Raw genomic sequence first — 22623 nt, forward strand, 5'->3', positions numbered from 1 at the left:
GATGTTACACTTTGAGGACTAAGTTGCATCTGACCCAAAAATGGTATTTTCAATTGCCTCATATGCATGCAAAAGCTAGACAATGAATAAGGAAGGCATAAGAAAAATTGATGCTTTTGAAATATGGTGTTGGCAAAGAATATTGTATATACCACGGACTGCCAAAAGAATGAACAAATCTGTCTTGGAAGTACAGCCAAAATGGTCCTTAGAAGCAAGGCCGGCGAGGCTTCCTCTCATATACTTTGGACATCTTATCTATCAGGAAGGACCAGTCCCTGGAGAAGGACATCATGCTTGGTTATTAAAGTGGAGGGTCAATGAAAAAGAGGAAGACTGGCACAGTGGCTGCAACAATGAGCTCCAGCATTCAGTAATCGTAAGGATGGCACAGGACCAGGTAGTGTTTCATTCTGTTGTATACACGGTCACTGTGAGTCAGAACGACTCGACAGTACCTAACAACAACAACGTGTACGGTGAATAAGGATGGAGGAAGGATACAACCCTGTCACATACTTTTCCCGATTTTAACCCATGCAGTATTCCCTTCTTCTGTTCCAACAACTGCCTCTCTAGGTCTATGTACCGGTTCCTCGTGAGCACAATTAAGAGTTCTGGAATAACCATTCTTCGCAACATTATCTATAATTTGTTATGATCCACACAGTCATATACTTTTGCACAGTCAATAAAACACAGTCAAACATCTTTATGGTATGTTCTGCTTTCAGCCAGGATGTATCTGACATCAGCAATGATGTCCCTCATTCCGTGTCCTCCTCTGAATCCAGCCTGAATTTCTGGCAGTTCCTTGCTGATGTACTGTTGCAACTGATTTTGAATGATCTTCAGCAAAATTTTGCTTGAGTGTGATATTAATGACATTGTTCAATAGTTGGTGCATTCTCTTGGATCACCTGCCTTTGGAATGAGCACAAATACAGATCTTTTCCAGTCAGTTGTCCAGGTAGCCATCTTCCAGATTTCTTGGCATAGATGAGTGAGCTCTTATAGCACTGCATCTGTTTGTTGAAACATCTCAACTGGTATTTTGTCAATTCCTGGAACCCTGTTTTTTGACAATGCCTTCAGTGCAGCTTGGACTTCTTCCATCAATACTACTGGTTCTTGATCATATGTTACCTCCTGAAACAGTTGAACGTCAACCAATTCTTTCTGGTACAGTGACTCGATGTATTCCCCCCATCTTCTTCTGATGCTTCCTGCGTTGTTCAATATTTTGCCCATAGAATGTTTCAATACTGCAGCTCGAGGCTTGAATTTTTTCTTTGGTACTTTCAGCTTGAGACATGCCAAGCGTGTTCTTCTCTTTTGGTTTTCTAACTCTGTCTTCTTGACCCACCCTTTGAAATTTTCCATTTAGCTCCTTTACTTCATCATTTCTTCCATTTGCTTTAGCTGCTTTATGTTCAAGAACAAGTTTCAGAGCCTCTTTTGACATTCATCTTGGTCTTGTTTTCTTCATGTATTATGTCCTGTATGTCATCCCACTGCTCATCTGATTTTCAGTCATCAGTGTTCAATGCATCAAACCTATTCCAGATGATCTCTAAATTCAGGTGGGATATACTCAGGGTCATGCTTTGGCTCTCGTGGACTTCTTTTAATTTTCTTCAGCTTCACCCTGAACTTGCATACGAGCAATTGATGGTATGTTTCAAAGTCAGCCCCTGGCCTTGTTCTGACGGATAACACTGAACTTGTCTACGGTCTGTTTCCACTGATGTAGTAGTTGATTTGATTCCTGTGTATTCCATTTGGTGAGGTGTACATGATAATCACTGTTTGTGTTGTTGAAGAAAGGTATATGTAACGAAGAAATCATTGTGTTGTAAAATTCTATCATGTGATCTCCAGCGTCACTTCTATCACCAAGGCCATATTTTCTAACTACCAATTCTTCTTGGTTTCCAACTTTTGCATTCATCACCAATAATTACCAATGCAGTTGGTAAAAATCTTCAACTTCTTTGTATGTGGCATTACTGGTTAGTGTATAAATCTGAATAATAGTCATATTAACTGGTCTTCCTTGTAGGCATGTGGATATTAACCTATCACTGACAGCACTGTACTTCAGAATATGTCCTGAAATGTTCTTTTTGACAGTGAATGTGACACCATTCCTCTTCAAGCTGTCATTCCTGGCATAGCAGACCATATGACTGTCCGATTCAAAACGGCCAATACCAGTCCCTTTCAGCTCACTAATCTAGGATATCAATCTTTATGCACTGTATTTCATTTCTGACGTTTCCATTTTCCAAGAGTCATAATTTATACATTCCATGTTTCGATTATTAATGGAATGTTTACAGCTGTTTCTTCTCATTTTGAGTTGTGCCACATCAGCAAATGAAGGTCCCAAAAGATTTACTCCACCCATGTCATTAAGGTTGACTCTACTTTGAGGAGGTAGCTCTTCCCCTCGTATTTTGAGTGCCTTCCAACCTGAGGAGCTCATGTTCTGGCACTGTATCAGATGATGTTCCACTGCTATTCAGAAGGTTTTCACTGGCCAATTTTTTCAAAAGTAGACTGATAGTTCCTTCTTCCTAATCTGTCTTTATCTGGAAGCTCCAGTGAAACCTGTCCACCATGGGTGACCCTGCTATTTGAAATACCGGTGGGTGAGCTTCCAGCATCACAGCAGCACAGAAGCCACCACAGTATGACCAACTGACAGAGGAATGGTGGCATTAACCATTAAGGAGATGCAAATCAAAAATGCAGTGAGGTAGCACCTTACCCCTATTAAAATGGCAGCAATAAAAAAAAAAAAGCAGAAAATAACAAGTGTTTGCTAGGTTGTGGAGAAACTGGAACCATGATCCATTGCTGGAATGTAAAATGATACTGCCAGTGTGAAAACAGTTTGGTGATTCCTCCGAAAGTTGAACAGAGAGCTACCATACACCTAGCAAACCCAATCCTAGATACGTACCCACAAGAGGTAAGGGTAGGAATGCAAACACAAACCTATAGGCCAATGTTCATCACAATAGCCAAAAGGTGAAAACAACTGAAATGTCCATGAACAGATGAATGGATAAAACATAAAAAAAAAAAAAAAAGGAATATTATGCAGCCGTAAAGAGAAATGAACTTCTGATACATGCTGCACTTTAAAATATTATGCTGAGTGAAATAAGTCGGTCACAAAAGGACAAATACTGTATGATCTCATTTGTTCAAAATAAGCCAATATACATAGAAACCAAAGATTATTTATGGTTATCAGGGATGGGGTGGAGGTGGAAAGGGGGAGTTTTTGTTTGTGAGGCATTGAATTTATGTTAATGGTGATGGATATTTTGGGAAAGTATAGCAATAAAGGTGGTACAACACAAAAAATGTTATCAATGCCATGGATTGGTAAATGGTGTGTATGCTTTCACCACACACACATAAAACATGAACAATAATAATCATTTCTACATTAAAATTTTCGTAAAGCATAAGACCAACCTAACTAGAAAGTCAAACTGTCTTTCGAGTCAGGGCAAAAGAACACAAGGGATCCAAAAGGTAAGACGTTTATTTTCTCTAGCAAGAACCAACCAGTATAGTAAAATGAAGACTACCAAAAGAAAAAAGTATCATTAATTCTTTGCTGGGATTATGATATAGCATCCTAGGACACATCAGTGGTCACAGATATAAATCATGCCACCTCATGTTTTTAATAAAATACTAAAGAAATAGAAACAAACAAGGTAGCTTGGAGATGCTTAATTTTTATGAGGAACCACTGATATGATACTAAGACTAAGGTTACAAGTGAGGGTTCAGGGACAATAAAGTATCTTTTTCATTTTTTATTCTTTTTATACTCAATTGTATAGATATCGGTAAACGAATCGCTTTTATGTGCTTAGTCATAGAAAATGAAACTTACATCTCAGCTAACCTAAAAGGCCTGGACTTCCGTTAAAAAAAATTAGCAGTAAACTGCTATTCTGTATTCATAACAAGCAGATCACAAAAGTCTCTGAGTATTACAATTATCACTGCTCGGTATAAATATTACCTTTATGCTCCACATAAGGCTCCATATCCAAAATTTCTGAGAAGCCAATGTAGGTATTCAGCTTTTTCTTATGTCCAGTTTGCCTAACCAAGAGGAAAGCTGATTATATTTATATTTTAAACAACCATAAAACAATGTATAAGCTCTATCAGCTATTTTAATAAACTCAACAGTAGCTAGGTAGATTTCATTTAGTAGTCTTACTCAAAACCCCATAAAATTCAAAGTAAACATAATATTGTCTTATAATTGGACAGATACTCATCGATAGGTCAGAAGGTATGAAATAATAATGCTGATTCCAAATACAATACTTACTTCCAGAAGTTTCAATGTAATCACAAAAGAAAAACAGAAGTTCTGCTTTAAGGAAGACATGTACATGTACAAGCACTGGCTTGACTTTAATTATGAAATGAGTATATATTCCCACAGGACAGGAGGAGTATTACTGTAATGAGTAGAAAATTTACTTAAAATATACAGCAACACAGGATGTCTGAAGGTATTTCCACATTCCTAACTAAATGTTTGCTTTTCCTTTCCTGTTTTTAGTAATTTCGTAAAATAAAAAATACAGACTTCCTACTTTTAAAATTCTCACTTATATATATGGCTGGCTTGTTTAAGATAAACATGATTGTGATAAAATCACGAAATAATGGCATCTCAAAATGGCAGACTCTGCCCGTAACTTTCATTCACAAGTCCTGAGTTTCAGATTATAAACCCCTTGCTATCTTATCTGTCCATGTGAATTGAAACCAGTGCACACCAGTTCACTACGACAAAGAACACTCCACTCACACATATTTACCTGTCAAAGACAAAACGCATTAGCTGCAAGTTCAGAGTGCAAGGAAGGCTAAGTAGTCGAATCTTCCTTGTCGCATTCTGTTTGCTTTGACAGTTTTCACAGAAGTATCGATTGTCTCCTTCTAATTTTTCTTCCTGATCGGGAATAAGATATGTTAGTTTTAAAAGAAAAGAACATGGAAAAGATTTAAAACAAGCGATAAAATCTCTGATGTAAAAATCCATCTTAATAGCATCCATTCAAGCTATTTAAAATCAAGCAGCTATAAATAATGAAAGACACAGAATTAACAGGTACTATTTAGCAGTGACATTATTAACTTGTATATATAATAATATTTAAAACTGATGTGCCTCTTTCCAAACTGTATGACTTTTAAAATACTTGTTTCGTATCCTTTGTTCTGATAATTCCACTTCCGGGAATTCTAAGGAAGTAGTTAAAAAAAAAAAAAGTCATATGTACTTTAATGCAAAATTAATTTAAAAACAATGAAAAATGGCTAGAAACTACATATGAGCAACAGAATACATTATACATATTAAAAAAAAAAAAAAAACTCACGCCATCAAGTTGATTACGACTCATAGAGACGCTATAGGATTTCCAAGGAGCAGCTAGTGGATCTGAACTGCCAAACTTTTGGCTAGCAGCCGAATGCTTAACCACTGTTTCATCAGGGCCCCATCAAAAACCAAACCCGTTGCCGGTTGAGTCAATTCCAACTCATGGCAACCCTATAAAGACTTGGTTAAAATTATTGAGCCATATTCATGAGACAAAGCTAAAAAAGGAGTGCAGGAAAATAAAATGTTACAGCTGACAGTAGTTTCTTTTTAAAAAATGTCCTTGGTATTTCTATAATAGCCTTTTGAAACAGATTACAGTAAGTAAAACAATACTGGCCCCATCACTTTCTTCACTTTCCAAAATACCACTCTTCTGGTTTCCTCTTCATTCACTCACTTTTCATTTCTCCTCAGATCTTTTGCCAGCTGCTCCTATCTCCCTGATCTCTTAATGTTTGAACATCCCAGGGCTCAGTCCTGGTCCTCATCTCTCTCACTCCCTTGGCAATTTCCAGGCCTGACTTCTCCCCTGAACTACACCTCTCAAAAGTAAAAGGCCCGAAAACTCGCCACAGTCCACTTTCTCCCTCTGCATATGACAACTTCATGTCCCAACTGGTCAGGCCAAAAACCCCAGTCATCCTTGACTTCTCTTTCTCTCCCACACCCCACTCACTCTGCAAATTTTATCAGCTCTACTTTTAAAATATATCTAGAATCCAAACACTATTTATCACCTCTTCAGCTTAACCCTTGCTCCAAGCTACCATCAACTACCCTTGCCCTCCGTTCAGCCTATTCACAAGATATCACCCAGTTAAAACAGATCCTATCACTCCTATGCTTACAATCTCCAATGACATCTTCTCTCACTCAGAGTAAAAGTCAAAGTCCTAACAATGATCTATAAAGCCTATGGCCTTTGGAGCCCTGGTAACACGTGGTTAAAGGCTACAGCTGCTAACCAAAAGGTCGGCAGTTCAAATCCACCAGTCGCTCCTTGGAAACCCAAAGGAGCAGTTCTACTCTGTCCTACAGGGCCACTATGAGCTGGAATAGACTCGACGGCAAGGCTTTTTTTGTTTTAATATGGCCTTTAATTGACTCTACAACTTCATCTTCTACCAGTCTGCCCTTGCTTATTCGTTTAAAGTCACACTGACCTCCTGGCTGTTCCTCAAATCACCAGGCACACTCTTGTCTCACGCTTTGCACTTGCTATTTCGTATGTCCAGAATGCTCATCTCCCTCATTCTTACACGGCTCACTTCTTTGCCTCCAATTGTTTTATTTCAAATTGCAACCAACGTTATTCATTTTCATCTCTACCACATTCCCCATGACCCTTCTCTGCTTCATTTTTCCTCAAAGCACTTATTATATTTAGCAAACTATTTGTTTCATTTACATTTATTTCACTGTCTGTCTCTGGCCCCACACCACTACCCTATAAGCTCCATTAAGGCAAAATTTTTCTATTTTGTTCACTACTGTTTTCCCCAAAAGCTGAAACACTGCTTGACACATAGTAAGCATTCAACAAATATTTAGCTGAATGCATTCAATAAATGACTACTTCAGGCATGCTAATGGATGTGCTAGAGGAGCAGGAAATGTACAAAAATATTTTAAGAAAGGAAGCTGTATAATCAGATCATCTATTATGCTATGTGTCAGCTCATGCTTGATAACAAAGGTTTCCTCTTAGCAGCTTTACCACTTAGAACAAAAGGGAACCCGATGCTACTACATAAATTGAAATGCACAGAAGTAGAAATATGGAGTGGAGGAACTGAAGAATGACCACACTGATGTAGAAAATATTTGGAAGGAACACATTCTAGCCCTCATTAAATGAAAAGGCAAGTTAACCTTATGATAACAGAGCTTAGATCTCCTTAAACACTCAACTACCCCAATCACACAATAATCTAGGTTTTCAGATACATAAATTTGCATATAAAATAATCTGAAATAGCCAAAAATTATTTTAAGATGTAGTTTGCTTCAAATAATTTATAATTCAATAGTTTTAAGTTTCTCCAAGATCATTACATAGACAGAGATAGTTCTTAAGTAGAAAAAGCTGGAATAATGAGTCTATCCATTAAATAAAAGTACCATTCAGATTAGCATTTGGCTGTTAATGAGCAGAAACAACTTATACACCAAAACTTGAATACCTTCAAAAATTCCGAGATACAATCTGTTAGCTGTTTGTGGCCTTGGATATTTAATTCCAGTTCATAAAACTTTGATAAAAGCTTAGACTCTCTGCCACATTGATTGCAACTATAGAAAATAAAGTGATAAAATTAAGATCAGAGGGGTGGGGGGGAATCAATAAAGTTCTATTGTATTACATCCTAGAAATGTGAAAGGAATTATTTATAACCTTAGTTCTCTTTCACAGAAATTATTTATACTATGTATATTAAAAAAAAAAAGTAAAACACAGGGATTGGTAAGGCCAACCATATATTTTATGATTAGGAAATAAAATTCTCCATTTTTTAAGAGTTATTTTACATTTATTTTTAATATTCTATAATGATACTAGCCAGTTCCAATTTTATTCTTTCAGCTCACACCACACAGCCATAAAGTAAATGGCAAGAGCTCAACCAGACACAGTTCCCAACACCTGAATGAGATCAACTGCAATTATCAAGTCAGTTGTTTACAGGTTCCCATAGAAACTTATTACTATAAATATTTCACATCCCATGACAAATATTTCACATCCAGTAAAGCTATAACTTACAGCTGAACTAAAAACTAGATAACATAAGCCACTGTCTTAGAATAAAATGTACCAAGAAAAAGCTGAACTAGACTTACACTGTTACATAAGCATACTCTCCACAGAACTGCTGTTGGACAATGTTCCGCACATCTGGATTCTTTTGTTTAGACAAAGTGTCTTCCAATAGAGACATAAAGAGCTTTGAAAATTCTTGGGCATCCTACAACAAAAGTTTGGATTAATAAAAAGAAAATTTGGATCTTGATCTTTTCAACTTCTAATATAAACAGGAATAAATTATTCTAGTAACTACCCATACTTTGAACTTAATATTTTAAAATAAGGACTTCAGCTATGTTCAACCAGTTTGTGCCCACATACAAATTTTCAGGAATCAAACCAACTTTAATGTGTAACATTTGTTGCTGTTGTTGGTAGGTGCCGTCAAGTCGATTTTCAACTCACAGCAACACCATGTGACAGCGTAGAAATGCCCAATGTGGTTTTCTAGGCTGTTATCTTATGGGAGCCGATCGCTAGGTTTTCCTCCCAGAGAGCACCTGGATGGGTTCAAACCACCAATCTTCTGATTATCTACCAAGCACTTAACCATTTTGCCACCAGTGCTCCTAATGTGTAACATACTACATACTAGTTAAATGTTCTAACTCAAAATATGAAAAAATTTTATTTTAAAAAACATTTCACCCGGACGAACAATGAAAACATCACACTGATACATGTTGTAAATCCTAACCTATATACCTGTGGTGGCATAGTGGTTAAGAGCTATGGCTGCTAACCAAAAGGTTGGCTGTTCAAATCCACCAGGTGCTCCTTGGAAACCCTATGGGGCAGTTCTACGCTGTCTTACAGGGCTGCTATCAGTCCAAAAGACTTGACAGTTTGGATTTTTTTATGCCTATGGTTATAATCAAATTTGGGAATGGGTTGTCTTTGTTATGTTAATGAGGCAGGATTAGTGTACTGTGTGTCCTGAGTCATTGTCTTTTGAGATATAAAAAGAGATTAAGCAAGCAAGCAGAGGAGAGATGGGGTTAGACAGATGCCAAGACACATGGAGATCTCCAAGGAACCAGGAAGAAGAAGCAAAAGAGACAAGGGACCTTCCTCCAGAGAGAAGGAGACAGAGACAGAGAAAGCCTTCCCCCAGAGCAGGTGCTCTGAATTCATACTAAAGCCTTCCTCCAGGGCAAGTGCCCTGAATTCAAACTTCTAGCCTGTGAAAGGGTGAGAAAATAAATTTCTGTTTGTTAAAGCCACAATTTGTGGTATTTCTGTTATAGTAGCGCTAGATTACTAAAACACAATTTTGTAGAACAGTAGGGTAGTGATCTAACAGATAACTAAAATGTGGAAAGTTTTGGAATTGGGTAATAGGTAGAGGTTGGAAGAGTTTTAAGGTGCCTAATAGTAAAAGCCTGAATTGCCTTAAACACACTGTTGGTAGAATTACGTATGTCAAAGGCAAATCTGGTGAGGGCTCAGAAGGAAGTAAGGAGAGCTACAGAGAAAGTTTCTATCATTTTAGAGAACACATATGGTGCCAGCAACACAGCGTTGCTGGAAATGTGGATGTTACATGTGCTTCTGGTGAGGCTTTTAAAGAAAACGATGAACACGTGATTGGACAATGGCGGAAGGGTGATGCTTTTTATGCAGTGGCAAAGAACTTGTCTGAATTATGTCCCAATGTTTGGTGGAAGGTAGAACGTGTAAGGATGAACTTGGCTATCTGGCTGATAAGGTTTCTATGCAAGATCTTAAAGGGGCCACATGGTTTCACCCTGCTGCTTATAATAAAACATGAGAAGAAAGAGATAGACTTAAAAATGAACTGAGCAAAAAGAAAACAGAACTTAAAGACTTAGAAAATTCTGTTGTACAAACTATGTGACATGTGTCCTAGAATATTAACCAAGGACATGGCTACACACTCTTTTGTTAGACATTAAACCTGTGACTGATGGCTCTAACCAACTACCAAAGCAGAAAATCCATCAGTTTAGAAAGACAAAAGGAAAGAACACTATCTGCCTCTTGGAATTCCACAGGCAGGAAACAGGCCAAAGGAGCTACACTTGTTGTCCTCTAAGAAAAGGAAAAGACTATCCTTGAAGCAGCTCACAGATCAGCAGGACAGGGCCTTCTCAGTTTCAAAGGACATGGTCTCTTGGGTCTCAAAGGGTGGGGCCTCAGTCTCCTGGGTTTCAAAGAGTAAGACACTAAGTGAAATAAGTCAGTCACAAAAGAACAGGTATTATATGACTCCACTTGTATGAAATATCTAGAATAAGCAAGGGTATACATACAGACCTAAGTTTATCAGTGGTTACCACTTTTGGGAGGGATGGGGAAAGGGGAACTCACTGCTTACAGGACACTGAGTTTCTGTTTAAAGGGTGATGGGAAAACATGGAAACAGGAGGTACAGTTGGTGTCACTGAATTATACATGTGAGGAATGCTGAAAAGGCAAATGTTTTGTTACATATATATTTACCACAATCTAAAAAAAAAAAAGGATTTCACTTCATTTACTTAACAAAGGTAAGTCAAAAAGTGTTGCTACAAAATCATAGAAACCTTAAGTTAAACAAAAATATCAAAATGTGAAGCTACCGTTTCTCGACATATCCTCCATCTAGATCTATACACCTCGGAAGGTGGTGTTTCCATCTCTCTAACCCTTCCCCCTAAGAATTCTGAGCTCTCCAATTCACACCACGTCAAAACGACAGTTTTGGCATCCCCAAGGGACTCAAATCATATTCTTTGTAAATGTTCTTTGAGTTTTGGGAACAATAGGAAGTCAAAGAGGCAAGGTCAAGGCTGTAGAGCATATGGAGTAATGTTTTCCAAAGAAATTCTCGTAGGACAGCCCTTGCCACCCTAGAAGAATCACCAGGTGCATGGTCATGATGGGAAAAAAAATCCTCCAGGCAACTTTTCTGGCTTTTTTTTTTTTTTTTAATTGTGCTTTAAAGTGGAAGTTTACGATCAAGTCAGTCTCTCATACCAAAAAAAAAAAATTTTTTTTTTAATATGCTCCTAGTTGCTCTCTCTATGAGACAGCACACTCCTTCTCTCCACTATTTTCATCTCCATTTGGCCAGCTTCTGATCCCCTCTGTCCTTCCATCTCCCCTCAAGACAGGAGCTGCCTACATAGTCTCATGTGTCCACTTGATCCAAGAAGCTCACTCTTCACCAGTATCATTTTCTATCCCATAGTCTGGTCCAATCCATGTCTGAACAGTTGGCTTTGGGAATGGTTCTTGTCTTGGGCTAACAGAAGGTCTGGGGACCATGGCCTCCGGGGTCCTTCTAGTCTCAGTCAGACCATTAAGTCTGGCCTTTTTACGAGAATTTGAGGTCTACATCCTACTGCTGTCCTGCTCCCTCAGGGGTTCTCTGTTGTGTTCCCTGTCAGGGTAGTCATCGGTTGTAGCCGGGCACCATCTAATTCTTCTGGTCTCAGGCTGATGTAGTCTCTGGTTTATGTGGCCCTTTCTGTCTCTTGGGCTCATAATTACCTTGTGTCTTTGATGTTCTTCATTTTCCTTTGCTCCAGGTGGCCTGAGACCAATTGATGCATCTTAGATGGCCGCTTGCTAGCGTTTAAGACCCCAGACACCACTCTCCAAAGTGGGATGCAGAATGTTTTCTTAATAGATTTTATTATGCCAATTGACTTAGATGTCCCCTGAAACCATGGTCCCCAAACCCCCACCCCTGCTACGCTGGCCTTTGAAGCATTCAGTTTATTCTTTGCTTTTGGTTTAGTCCAGTTGTGCTGACCTCTCTCATATTGCGTGTTGTCTTTCCCTTCACTTAAAATAGTTCTTGTCTACTATACAGTGAATACCCCTCTCCCTCCCTACTCTCATAACCGTCAAGGAATATTTTTTCTCTGCTTAAACTGTTTCTCAAGTTCTTATAATAGTGGTCTCATACAATATTTGTCCTTTTGCAGCTGACTAATTACACTCAGCATAATGCCTTCCAGATTCCTCCATGTTATGAAATGTTTCACGGATTTATCATTGTTTTTTATCAATGTGTAGTATTCCATTGTGTGAACATACCATAATTTAACCATTCATCAGTTGGTAGGCACCTTGGTTGCTTCCATCTTTTTGCTATTGTAAACAGTGCTGCGATAAACATAGATGTGCATATATCTGTTTGTGTAAAGGCTCTTATTTCTCTAGGATATATTCCAAGGAGTGGGATTGCTGGATCGTATGGTAGTTCTAGTTTTTTAAGGAAGCACCAAATCGATTTCCAAAGTGCCTGTACCATTTTACATTGCCAGCAGCAGTGTTTAAGTATTCCAGTCTCTCCACAGTCTCTCCAACATTTATTATTTTGTGTTCATTGGATTAATGTCAGCCTTGATAGAGTGAGATGGAATCTCATTGTAGTTTTGATTTGCCTGGCCTTTTTTTTCACCAATGCAGTTTTTTATTTTCTTAAAAACTTTTTCATAGTAAGCCCCCGTGGCCATTCTGTGTCCTTTGAAAAAATCTATCAAGATTATCTCTTTGGAATCCCATAAGACAGTCACCATAACATTCTCAGCAGTCTTCCCTTTCTTGGTTCATCTTTGGGGGCTTCCTGACCCTCCTTAAAAAGCTGGATCCATCTAAAAACTGTTATTTTATGTGAAGGAGCATTCTCATAAACTTGTTACAAAGCGTCAATGATTTGGGAAGATGTCCATTTGAGTTTTGTTAAAAATTTGGGATTAGCCCTAACCTCAGAATCGTTTTTTCCCATGGCACAAAAAGTATCCTTCTTGTTGAAGACACTCTAACAAGACTAAGACAAGCGTATCACCGAGAGAATGTGTCTGCAGTCATCCACTGCTCTCAGAGACATGTTTAAACATGTCCGGAATAAACCCGTGGCACATATGAACTGCAACCGTAGTAGCAATACTTCTGACTTACCCTCGTAGTAACATAAACACTTAGGTACTTTTTAATATTTAAAAAAAGAGAGAAAAAAAGCCTCCTACCTGCTGTTGCCCTGTGTCCAATCCCAAGGCTTTAACAAATCCTGACGGGTCAATGTATCGCCTATTACTGTTTTGCAATAAGGCAAACAAGTACTGGAGATGCTCACAAATTGTCTGAGGCTCATAATCTATTAGAAAAGAAAAATATAAGTTTGTTTTTTACAAGTTGTAAAATGCCACTTCCTCTTCACATGATAACATAATGAAGCACCCTTATATCCAAACTATATTAGTAATTTATTGTAGTTTTAAAACTCTGAAAGGAACAAATTAGCAATCGCATGTCTTGGAAGTACTGAGGCAGCCATGGCTGTCTACATACACCCTCTAAAGGCAAGAGGCTGTACATTCATCACAGCAACAACAGCAATCGTGACTAGTTTCTAGAGTGTCAAATCACACATCCATTCCAGTAATAAAAACCATATTGCACTATACTTACCATTATCATAAAATGGCCAAACACTTTAATGTAATCTCTTTAATGCGTACTTCCCACAAATAGAGCAAGTGACAGGAATCTCAAGCATAGCAATTCACACTTGAGTGAAGAATACAATGAAGTATTGTTAGAAATCCAGGAATTTTAGAATTGCACATTTTAGTTGGGGGGGGGGAGGGTATGCAAATCGAAAGCAGGGCTCTGAAAGGTCCTGAAACACCTGAGTTAGTAGCCTTTGTCTTCTGGCCTCTCAGCTCCTAATTCACCCTTCTTTGTCTGCTCTGTGATAATGGAAATGAACTCTAAATATTTCTCCTTTGTCAGCTGGCTTGAGATTGAGTCTTGCCAGTAGAAAGCACTGGAGGGACACACTGGAAGAAGGGTTTTCTCTTGCAGGTTCATTTGTGTCTCTCTTGCTATCCTGCTGGGTGCAGCTTTCGCCAGTGCTCCGGGTTCCAGCAGCAAACAGTGGCCAGCAGCTTCCCCAAAACTTCCTCTCACAGCTTCACAGCGTAGAGCATATTGTGGGGTGCCTCCTGGTCAATGACCTCCCTGGCACACTATAAGGTGACTCTGCAGGGGGTCCCTGAGTCCTGGTATCTCCTGTAGACAGTTTCCAGCAAGTCCCACTAGGAAGGCATCTTGGCACCTTCTCGGCCAGCCATTGAGCCACAGCAGTGTTCTCTCCAAAAAGGTATGAATCTCAGGCCTGGCAGTGAGGTGCGGGTCTCTTCCTTGAGTGCTCTCTCAGCCATAGGGGCCGCTCTCTACATCTGCTATTCCTGAACCCATTAGAGTGGTCTTTGGCTCTAATTCCCCATTACTCTAATTCTCTGTTAATAATTCTCTATATTAAATTACCCCTCTTCAACTGACTGTGTAGTTTCTGCCTCCTGGCTGGACTCCGAATGCTATAACCTCTCACTACTTTGAACAAAGCAGTATCTCATTTGTAAAATAAAGATAAAATCTTACTTCCTGGGGTAGAGGGGCTTTGCAGGCTGTTAAAAGCTACTCAAGTAAGTTTATATCTGTTCTAGCTCTCTCATTTCACAGTTTGGAAATATGTTATAATTACGGTCTAAGACCTTAAATAACTTATACTCTGCTGGTTTTCCTATCTGTAAAACAAGGAGCAACTGAACTACAAGTAGAACTCAGCTCCTCCAACCCGTTCCGCTATACTCAACTGCACCTATCATGAGCTTTAGAAGTGCACTCAAGTCTGTTTAGAGAGACTCCATGGGAGGAAAAAAAGAAGTCACAGGAAAGCAAACAAAAGAAGTGTGCACTCTTGTCAGGGGATATGGTAGACTTTGGTGAAATATAAAAATCCATGTGTTTAGGAAATAAATATTGCTTAGATATACATTAAAGCTACAATACTCAAAGAAGGCAATGGTACCTAATTTTATAAAGTAGAAATTTAGTTTTTACTTGTTTTCTACTGTCTTCTTGTTAATAAATTTATACTTTAGCAAAATAATGCTAAAAATTAACAACTATTCATCTTAAATTACTCATCCTTTATACACACTATTACTTTAAATACTATACTACTAATCTCGATTTAAATATTCACAACTATAAGAATAAAGCTTTGGGAAAACATGTTTTAAGAATTCTTATACACTGTGTTTTGAAGCAAAGATTACTACTGACCAGGGCAAAACTCTGAAGTATGACCACTGTCTACAGGGCTGCAGGAAGATGTGGAGATTAAGAGTCCTATCTTTGCTCTCCTGAAGCCAAAGTCATGAGCCATCAGTCCAAATCAGATCATATAAAAAAGACAGCACAAAGTTTACAGATGGGAACAGCAGTCCAAAGTTCCAGGTTTGACAAAACAGAGAACCCCTGAGGGAGCAGAACAGTAGGATGCAGACCTCGAATTCTTGTAAAAAGACCAGACTTGATGGCCTGACTGAGACTAGAAGGACCCCAGAGGCCATGGTCCCCAGACCTTCTGTTAGCCCAAGACAAGAACCATTCCCAAAGCCAACTCTTCAGACATGGATTGGACTGGACTATGGGATAGAAAATGATACTGGTGAGGAGCAAGCTTCTTGGATCAAGTGGACACATGAGACTACACAAGCAGCTCCTGTCTGAATGGGAGATGAAAGGGCAGAGGGGTCAAAGGCTGGCCGAACAGACACAAAAATATAGAGTGGAAAGAAGAAGTGTGCTGTCTCATTAGAGGGAGAGCAACTAGGAGTATATAGCGAGGTGTATATAAATTTTTGTATGAGAGACTGACGTGATTTGTAAACTTTCACATAAAGCACAATTAAAAAAAAAAAAGTTTCAGGTTTGGCGCTCCCAGACCTATATAATCTCAAGACACCCACTCCCTCTGTCCCCCTCTCAGTTTTGAGAAGAAAAGAGAAAAATGTGGTTCATTCAGCAATAACAACCCACAAACTGTGCTGAAACAAACTATTTTATTCCATTAGGAACAGTGTCAAACTGATTCTGTCTGAATTTTCAATGAGTATAGTAGCTAGCATATTAGTGGCTGATTTAGTCAACATTAGTAAATTTAGCCTTAATTTTAGTAGGCCTATTTGGGAAAAAGGCCAAAAGACTGTGGTTACACTAAAGAATTTATGAAGTCTCTCAAAAAAAAAAATTTTTTTTTTCTCAAACTAGGCAAAGCAGTAACCTTTTCTGCCTTGTTAACCAACTTTTATCAATCACTAGAAATAAATGGCTCCTAAAACACTTATTTCAGAGAAATCATACCTGCAGACCGTACAAAAATAATCAGACACGCTTCCCTCATTTGACTATTAGCTATTTGGTGCATAAATGATAAATATACAGGGAAAAATAGGAAAATTATCTTGAATCATAACTGTATTTATCAAGGACTTATTAGCATCACTCATGGCACACAGTGAGCACTCGACAGGTAGGTGTCTCCTATTTGGTGAGTTCAGAAATGATCTCGCTGGCCATATACTGAGAAGTGAATCCTCACCCCACCCATTCCCACTAACCTTTCTCTTCTTGGATGCCATCCCCCATCATGTAGTCACTACAAGTACTTGGACATAAGTATAGCGCCTGCCGAAGCTCCAAGTTGAGAAACCATACTTGAAGAAATGTGTTGACATAACAAGTGGCTCCAAGGTTAGTCAGGCCCACAAATGAGTTCTACAAAAATACAAAATTTAGAAATATAAAATCAATTTCCCTTTAAACAAAATACTTATAGGAAGCATTATTTTGAATTTTCCAGATTAAAAAGCTGCCTGGTGACACAACAGTTAAGTGCTCAGCTGGTAACCAAAAGGTTGGCAGTTCGAGCTCACCCAGCCGCTCCATAGGAGAACACCTGGTAATGATTACAGCTTAGAAACACTATGGGGGCCGTTACTATCCTGTCACATGGGGTGGCTTTGAGTCAAAAATTGACTCCATGGCACCCACCAATAAGGTTGTCCTAATCAACGTGGTTGTCCTTAGCTGCCCTCAAGTCAATTCCAACTGGCGGCAACCTAATGTGTGCACAGCAGAACTGCTTCATAGGGTTTTCAAGGCTGTGACCTTTCAGAAGCAGATTGCCAGGCCTATACTCTGAGATGCCTCTAGGTGGGTTTCAACCACCAGCCTTTCAACTAGTAGGCAAGGTCTTAACTGCTTGTGCCATCCAGCGACTCCTAATTAACATGCTATAAGCACCTTAAGCCTTTCTTGGCCAGAAGGCAGTGCAATTTTCATGAAAGCCCCATTTTGCATTGTCTACAGGAACAGCCTGAAATCCCTGGGTGGTGCTAATGCTTAAATATTTGGCAACTAACCAAAAAGTTGGAGGTTCAAGTCTACCCAGAGACACCTTGGAAAAAAGGCCTGGCGATCTACTTCTAAAAAAATCAGCCATTGAAAGCCCCATGGCGTACAGTTCTACTCTGACATGGTTGAGATTGCCATGAGTAGGGGTCAACTCGACAGCAACTAGTTACAGAGCGAGCTTAGGGGAGCATCACTGTTCGTCTGTAGTATGTCTTCTTCCCCAGCGATATGAACAAAAAGTTAGAATGGTGGACTCTATGAAAGATCAGTTTCGAACACGCATATATAAGTTTTTCATTTGCCATATTTCTAAAATGCAAGCATTCAGTAGAATAATGAAGTAAAACTTCCAAAAAAGTTTCTTTTCATCCTACAGATTTGGGTTACAACTTTTTCCAAAGATAAGGTTGAGAATTTCTAAATTTACAAAGAATTATATCCCTTTTAAGGGACAAGATATCTTAAGAGACAAGAAACAGCAACATAGTTATTTTGTGAGTTTAGGTTTTATGCTTAGAAAATATTAATGGGTATTTTAAAAAGTAAAACGATTTGTTATATCGTATATTATAATATATAAAATATGAGCTTTAGAAAGCAAAGTAACATATCATTATGGGAGTGTGTTTCCATGAATTACTGTCTCCTTTCAAAGAGAGGAGTTCAAAATAAAACATGTAATGGTAAAGGAAACACAAAATCAGCATTTAAACTAAAATTACTATTTAAAGGCTTACTGGATTACACAGCTACTGTTTTAAATCATGTTAAGGACTACTCCAATTGGAGTGGTTTAGGGTCTTAAATTCCATTACTTAAAACTGCATAGGTTATACAAAACCAGTCATGGTTTCTGATCATGGGGTGAGGGTGGGAGGGGACACCATTTAATAATCCCTTAGAAAAGGATGACCTACCTTTTTTCTCCTCTCACAGTTGGGATCATCGATGTTATGAAAACTATTTTCATCTATTTCTCCTAACCAAATATGCTCACCAATTCCAACCAAGCAATTCGGATTTCCTTTGCAGTTTCGCCTAAAAAGGACCAAAAAAAGAATTACTATTGTTTAAAAAATACTACAGTTCTATGATGAAAACAGAAAAATCCCACTGCCAAGTTAATTCTGACTCAGCAACCCCATGTGTTACACGGTAGAATTACACTCCATGGGGCTTTCTTGGGTGTAAAGAACCAGGTTGCCAGGCCTTTCTTCCATGGTACCACTGGGTAGGTTTATCCCGCCAACCTTCAGGTTAGTAGACAAGTGCAAATTGTTTGCACCACTCAAGGGCCTCAGTTCTACAGCAAGGGACATCTAAATTTAAACTACACTAAGGTATATTATTTCTCATCTGTAAGATTAGCAAAGCTAAGAAAGTATAACAACATACTCAACTTGAGAGGCTGTGGGGATTCTGCTAAAGGAAATGCAAATTAGTAGACTTTTGTTGCCATATCTAACAAAACTACATTACCTTTTGACTTAGCAATCTCATTTCTAAGAATTTACCTCAAAGATACGCCTCCAACAATAAAAAACACACATGCACTAGGTTATTCATTGCACCACTGTTTGTAATTGCAGAATACTACAAACGGCCCAAATGCCCAAACATAGGGGACATGGTACATCCATACGATTTAGAAGATAATACTGGAGTCATTATTCCCTGTCCTTAAGCATAGAGAATGTGACTCAGTTGGAGCTGGGCTCACAAGGACTCACAAGGTCACATCAACTGGGCCCTGAGATACAATGACAGTAGCTAGGACAATCTTGGAAAATATCTTTTAGGGAACCTTTCACACAAACCAATCAAACAGAACACAAAAGACCTTCTACTCTTATCTTTTTCTATTAGCATTTAGTGAATAGAAAATTTGTTGAATCAATGAAGATCCTCCTGACTGTCATTACTGAAACTTGTGCCAATGATTGTTAAGAAAGACAATCCAAAACGTAGGATCACAGTTTCTAGCCAATGTGTGAAAACGTGAAGCTTTCAATGGCTTGCCCATTTTGTAATGTTAATATATACTGGTCATTCTGTAACATCCCTTGGACATAGCTCTAGCAGCATGCTTGTCATTCTTCCATTCTTGCCTATTCTGTAATATTCCTTAGACTCAGCAGATATGACTCTAGCAGCATGCTTGTCCGTTTTCCCACTTTTGTCTCTTCTGTAGTTTTTCTTGGACTAGGGCAGACATGGCTCTGGCAGCTTGGCTGTCTGTTTCCCACTTTTGCCTCTTTGAATATATGCCAAATAAAACTTTTTTTGCTTTACTAAACTTTGTGATGTTTCTTACCTTACAACACATATAATGGAATACTTTGCAAATGTAAAGCAAAAACAAAAAAACACATGAAGATCTCTGTAAAATGATGTGAAGTCATTTCCGGGATCTATTAAGTGAAAGGAAACCCTGGTGGTGTAGTGGCTAAGTGCTAGGCTGCTAACCAAGAGGTTGGCAGTTTGAATCCGCCAGGCGCTCCCTGGAAACTATCGGGCCGTTCTACTCTGTCCTAGAGGGTCGCTATGAGTCGGAATCGACTTGACGGCAGCGGGTTTGGTTTTTTTTGGGTTTTATTAAGTGAAAAAAAGCAAAGTACAGACATGTACCTATAGTATGTTATTTTCTAAGAAAAATGCAGAACTGAGAAAATGTATTTTGCTCATTTCAGCAGAAACACAGAAAGGATAAACCAAAGACTAAGGAAATTGGTTCACTACAATGCAGGAGTGCGAATAGGGTTTTTAAAAAGGGGGGTAACACTTTTCTGAACATACCTTTTCAAAAACTGCTGACTTTTAGGGCCATGTTAATGTTTCTCGCACTCTCTCTCTCTCATACACACAAATACATAAATAAACAAAACCATACAAATAAATAAAATCAACAAAGGTGATGGGAACTCTAAAATTCAACACAAAGACAAATAAATCAAGCCTATTTAACCAGAATAACAAACCCACACTGAGGCGGGCAGGGAAACTAACCCACGTGAGTTCGGAACAGAGGTATGAGCAAGCTCATTTAGCAGTGTCCTCAGGCTAATGACATCAGGCACAAACACTGAACTCTAATCAGTAGGCTTCCTTTTTAAAAGCAGGGGTTACCAATTCTAAAACTAATTTCTGTACCATCTACTATTGAACAAATAAGTAAATATACCAGGGGAAAAATCAGGTTTTGGAGAACACAGTTACAAATAAGGAAAGGAAGAAAAATAAAATGAATCCTGTAGTACTGATTAGGAATTACAGGTGTAAATTCAAATTCGTAAGTTTTAATTAATACATACAGGTAGGTAGATTAGAGTTGCCAGATAAAATACAGGATAGTGGTTATTTGAATGTCAGATAAATGACATATTTATACTAAAAAATTAAGTGTTGTCTATCTGAAATCCACATTTAATTGGGTACCCTGTATTTTTATTTGCTAAATCTGGCAACCCTGAACTAGGTAGCTTTTTTGTCAGCTGAGGCTTGAAAGCAGTAACACTACAATGACCTAAAGCTCCTTAGAGAAATGGCTGATCCCAGGGCTGGGGGCCAAGGAGAAGTATGAGATGAGCCTGGACTATCTTACTGCAGCCAAAAAGTAAGGATATATTCAAAGAATGATGGGGTATGCTAAAGGGACACAGGGTCAGCTTGAAGAGACTTCCACTGGCCAATTCCGGGATAATTTAAGCATTGAAATAAATAACAATTGAATTATAACTTACTAAATACAGAACCAAACCAGGCCTGGTGGCGCAATGGTTAAGCGCTCAGCTACAAACCGAAAGGCTGACGGTTCAAACTACCAGCCGCTCCATGGGAGAAAGATGCAGCAGCAGTCGGCCTCAGCAAAAGATTTCAGCCTTGGAAACCCTATGGGGCAGCTCTACTCTGGGAGGGGGCCCTGGTGGTGCAATGGCTAAGCACTCAGCTGCTAACCAAAAGGTCAGACGTTCAAACCTACTGCTGCTCCGCAGGACAAAAACAGCCTTGGGATACGTCCAAACTCCCTGAGGGACCAAATTACTGGGCTGAGGGCTGTGGACGGTGGTCTCAGGAAATATCTAGCTCAACTGGCCTAACATAGTTTATAAAGAAAATGTTCTACGTTCTACTTTGGTGATAGCGTCTGGGGTCTTAAAAGCTTGTGAGCAGCCATTTAAAATACTCCACTGTTCCCACCCCAGTGCAGTATCTGGGGCAACGGAGAATGAAGAAAACCAAAGACACAGGGAAGAGATTAGTCCAAAGGACTAATGGACCACAACTACCACAGCCTCTACCACACTGAGTCCAGCACAACAAAATGGTACCGGCTACCCCCACTGACTGCTCTGACAGGGATCACAATAGAAGGTCCCAGACAGAGCTGGAGGAAAATGGAGAACAAAATTATAAATCACAAAAAAAGACCAGACTTACTAGCCTGACAGAGACTGGAGAAACCCCGAGAGTATGGACCTCGAACACTCTTATAACTCAGTAATGAAGTCACTCCTGAGGTTCACCCTTCAGCCAAAGACTAGGCAGGCCCATAAAACAAAAGGAGACTAACAGGGCACACCAGCCCAGGGGCAAGGACTAGCAGGCAGGAGGGGACAGAAAAGCTGGTAATAGGGACCCCAAGGTCAAGAAGGGAGAGTGTTGACATGTCATGAGGTTGGCAACCAATGTCACAAAACAATGTGTATTAATTGTTCAATGAGAGGCTAGTTTGTTCTGTAAACCTTCCTCTAAAGTACAATTTTTAAAAAAGAAAGAAAGGAAAGCCTATGGAGCACAGTTCTACTGTGACACATGTGGGGTAGCAAAAAAAAAAAAAAAAAAAGATTTACAGCCTTAGAAACCCTATGCGGTACTTCTACTCTGTACTATAGAGTCCCTACGAATCAGAATCCACTCGACAGCAATGGGTTTTTTTGGTTTAAGTAAAGAATACACGAGTTCAAGGTGAGATGGAAGAATGGATGGAAGAGAATCTCTTCCTTATACCAACTAAGGAATGACAGAATTAGAAAATCACCATTTGGCATCCATCAGGCAAGGGTTACCAACTGATGCCGGTGGAGGTAAGTGTGAGGAGTAACGGAATATTTACAGTCTCAAAGTAGCTCTTGAAAAGCTATTTATTAATTACAAA

At 39.0% G+C, this 22623-nt stretch overlaps 1 protein-coding gene across 3 annotated transcripts in view; it reads right to left on the reverse strand.

Annotated features, from left to right (window-relative positions):
• The window catches only part of USP48 (ubiquitin specific peptidase 48), a 111165-nt gene that overhangs the window by 66608 nt on the left and 21934 nt on the right, over positions 1 to 22623 (reverse strand). For all 3 annotated transcript variants that reach the window (XM_049878190.1, XM_049878189.1, XM_049878191.1), the window contains exons 2-8: positions 18386 to 18506; positions 16673 to 16829; positions 13229 to 13356; positions 8282 to 8406; positions 7624 to 7732; positions 4872 to 5005; positions 4055 to 4137 (exon numbers count right to left, since the gene is read on the reverse strand). In XM_049878190.1, coding sequence (XP_049734147.1) covers positions 4055 to 4137; positions 4872 to 5005; positions 7624 to 7732; positions 8282 to 8406; positions 13229 to 13356; positions 16673 to 16829; positions 18386 to 18506 — 857 coding nt within the window. The remainder of the gene's footprint in view (positions 1 to 4054; positions 4138 to 4871; positions 5006 to 7623; positions 7733 to 8281; positions 8407 to 13228; positions 13357 to 16672; positions 16830 to 18385; positions 18507 to 22623) is intronic.

Source organism: Elephas maximus, chromosome 3, assembly GCF_024166365.1.
Source record: "Elephas maximus indicus isolate mEleMax1 chromosome 3, mEleMax1 primary haplotype, whole genome shotgun sequence".
NCBI classification, from domain to species: Eukaryota; Metazoa; Chordata; class Mammalia; order Proboscidea; family Elephantidae; genus Elephas; species Elephas maximus.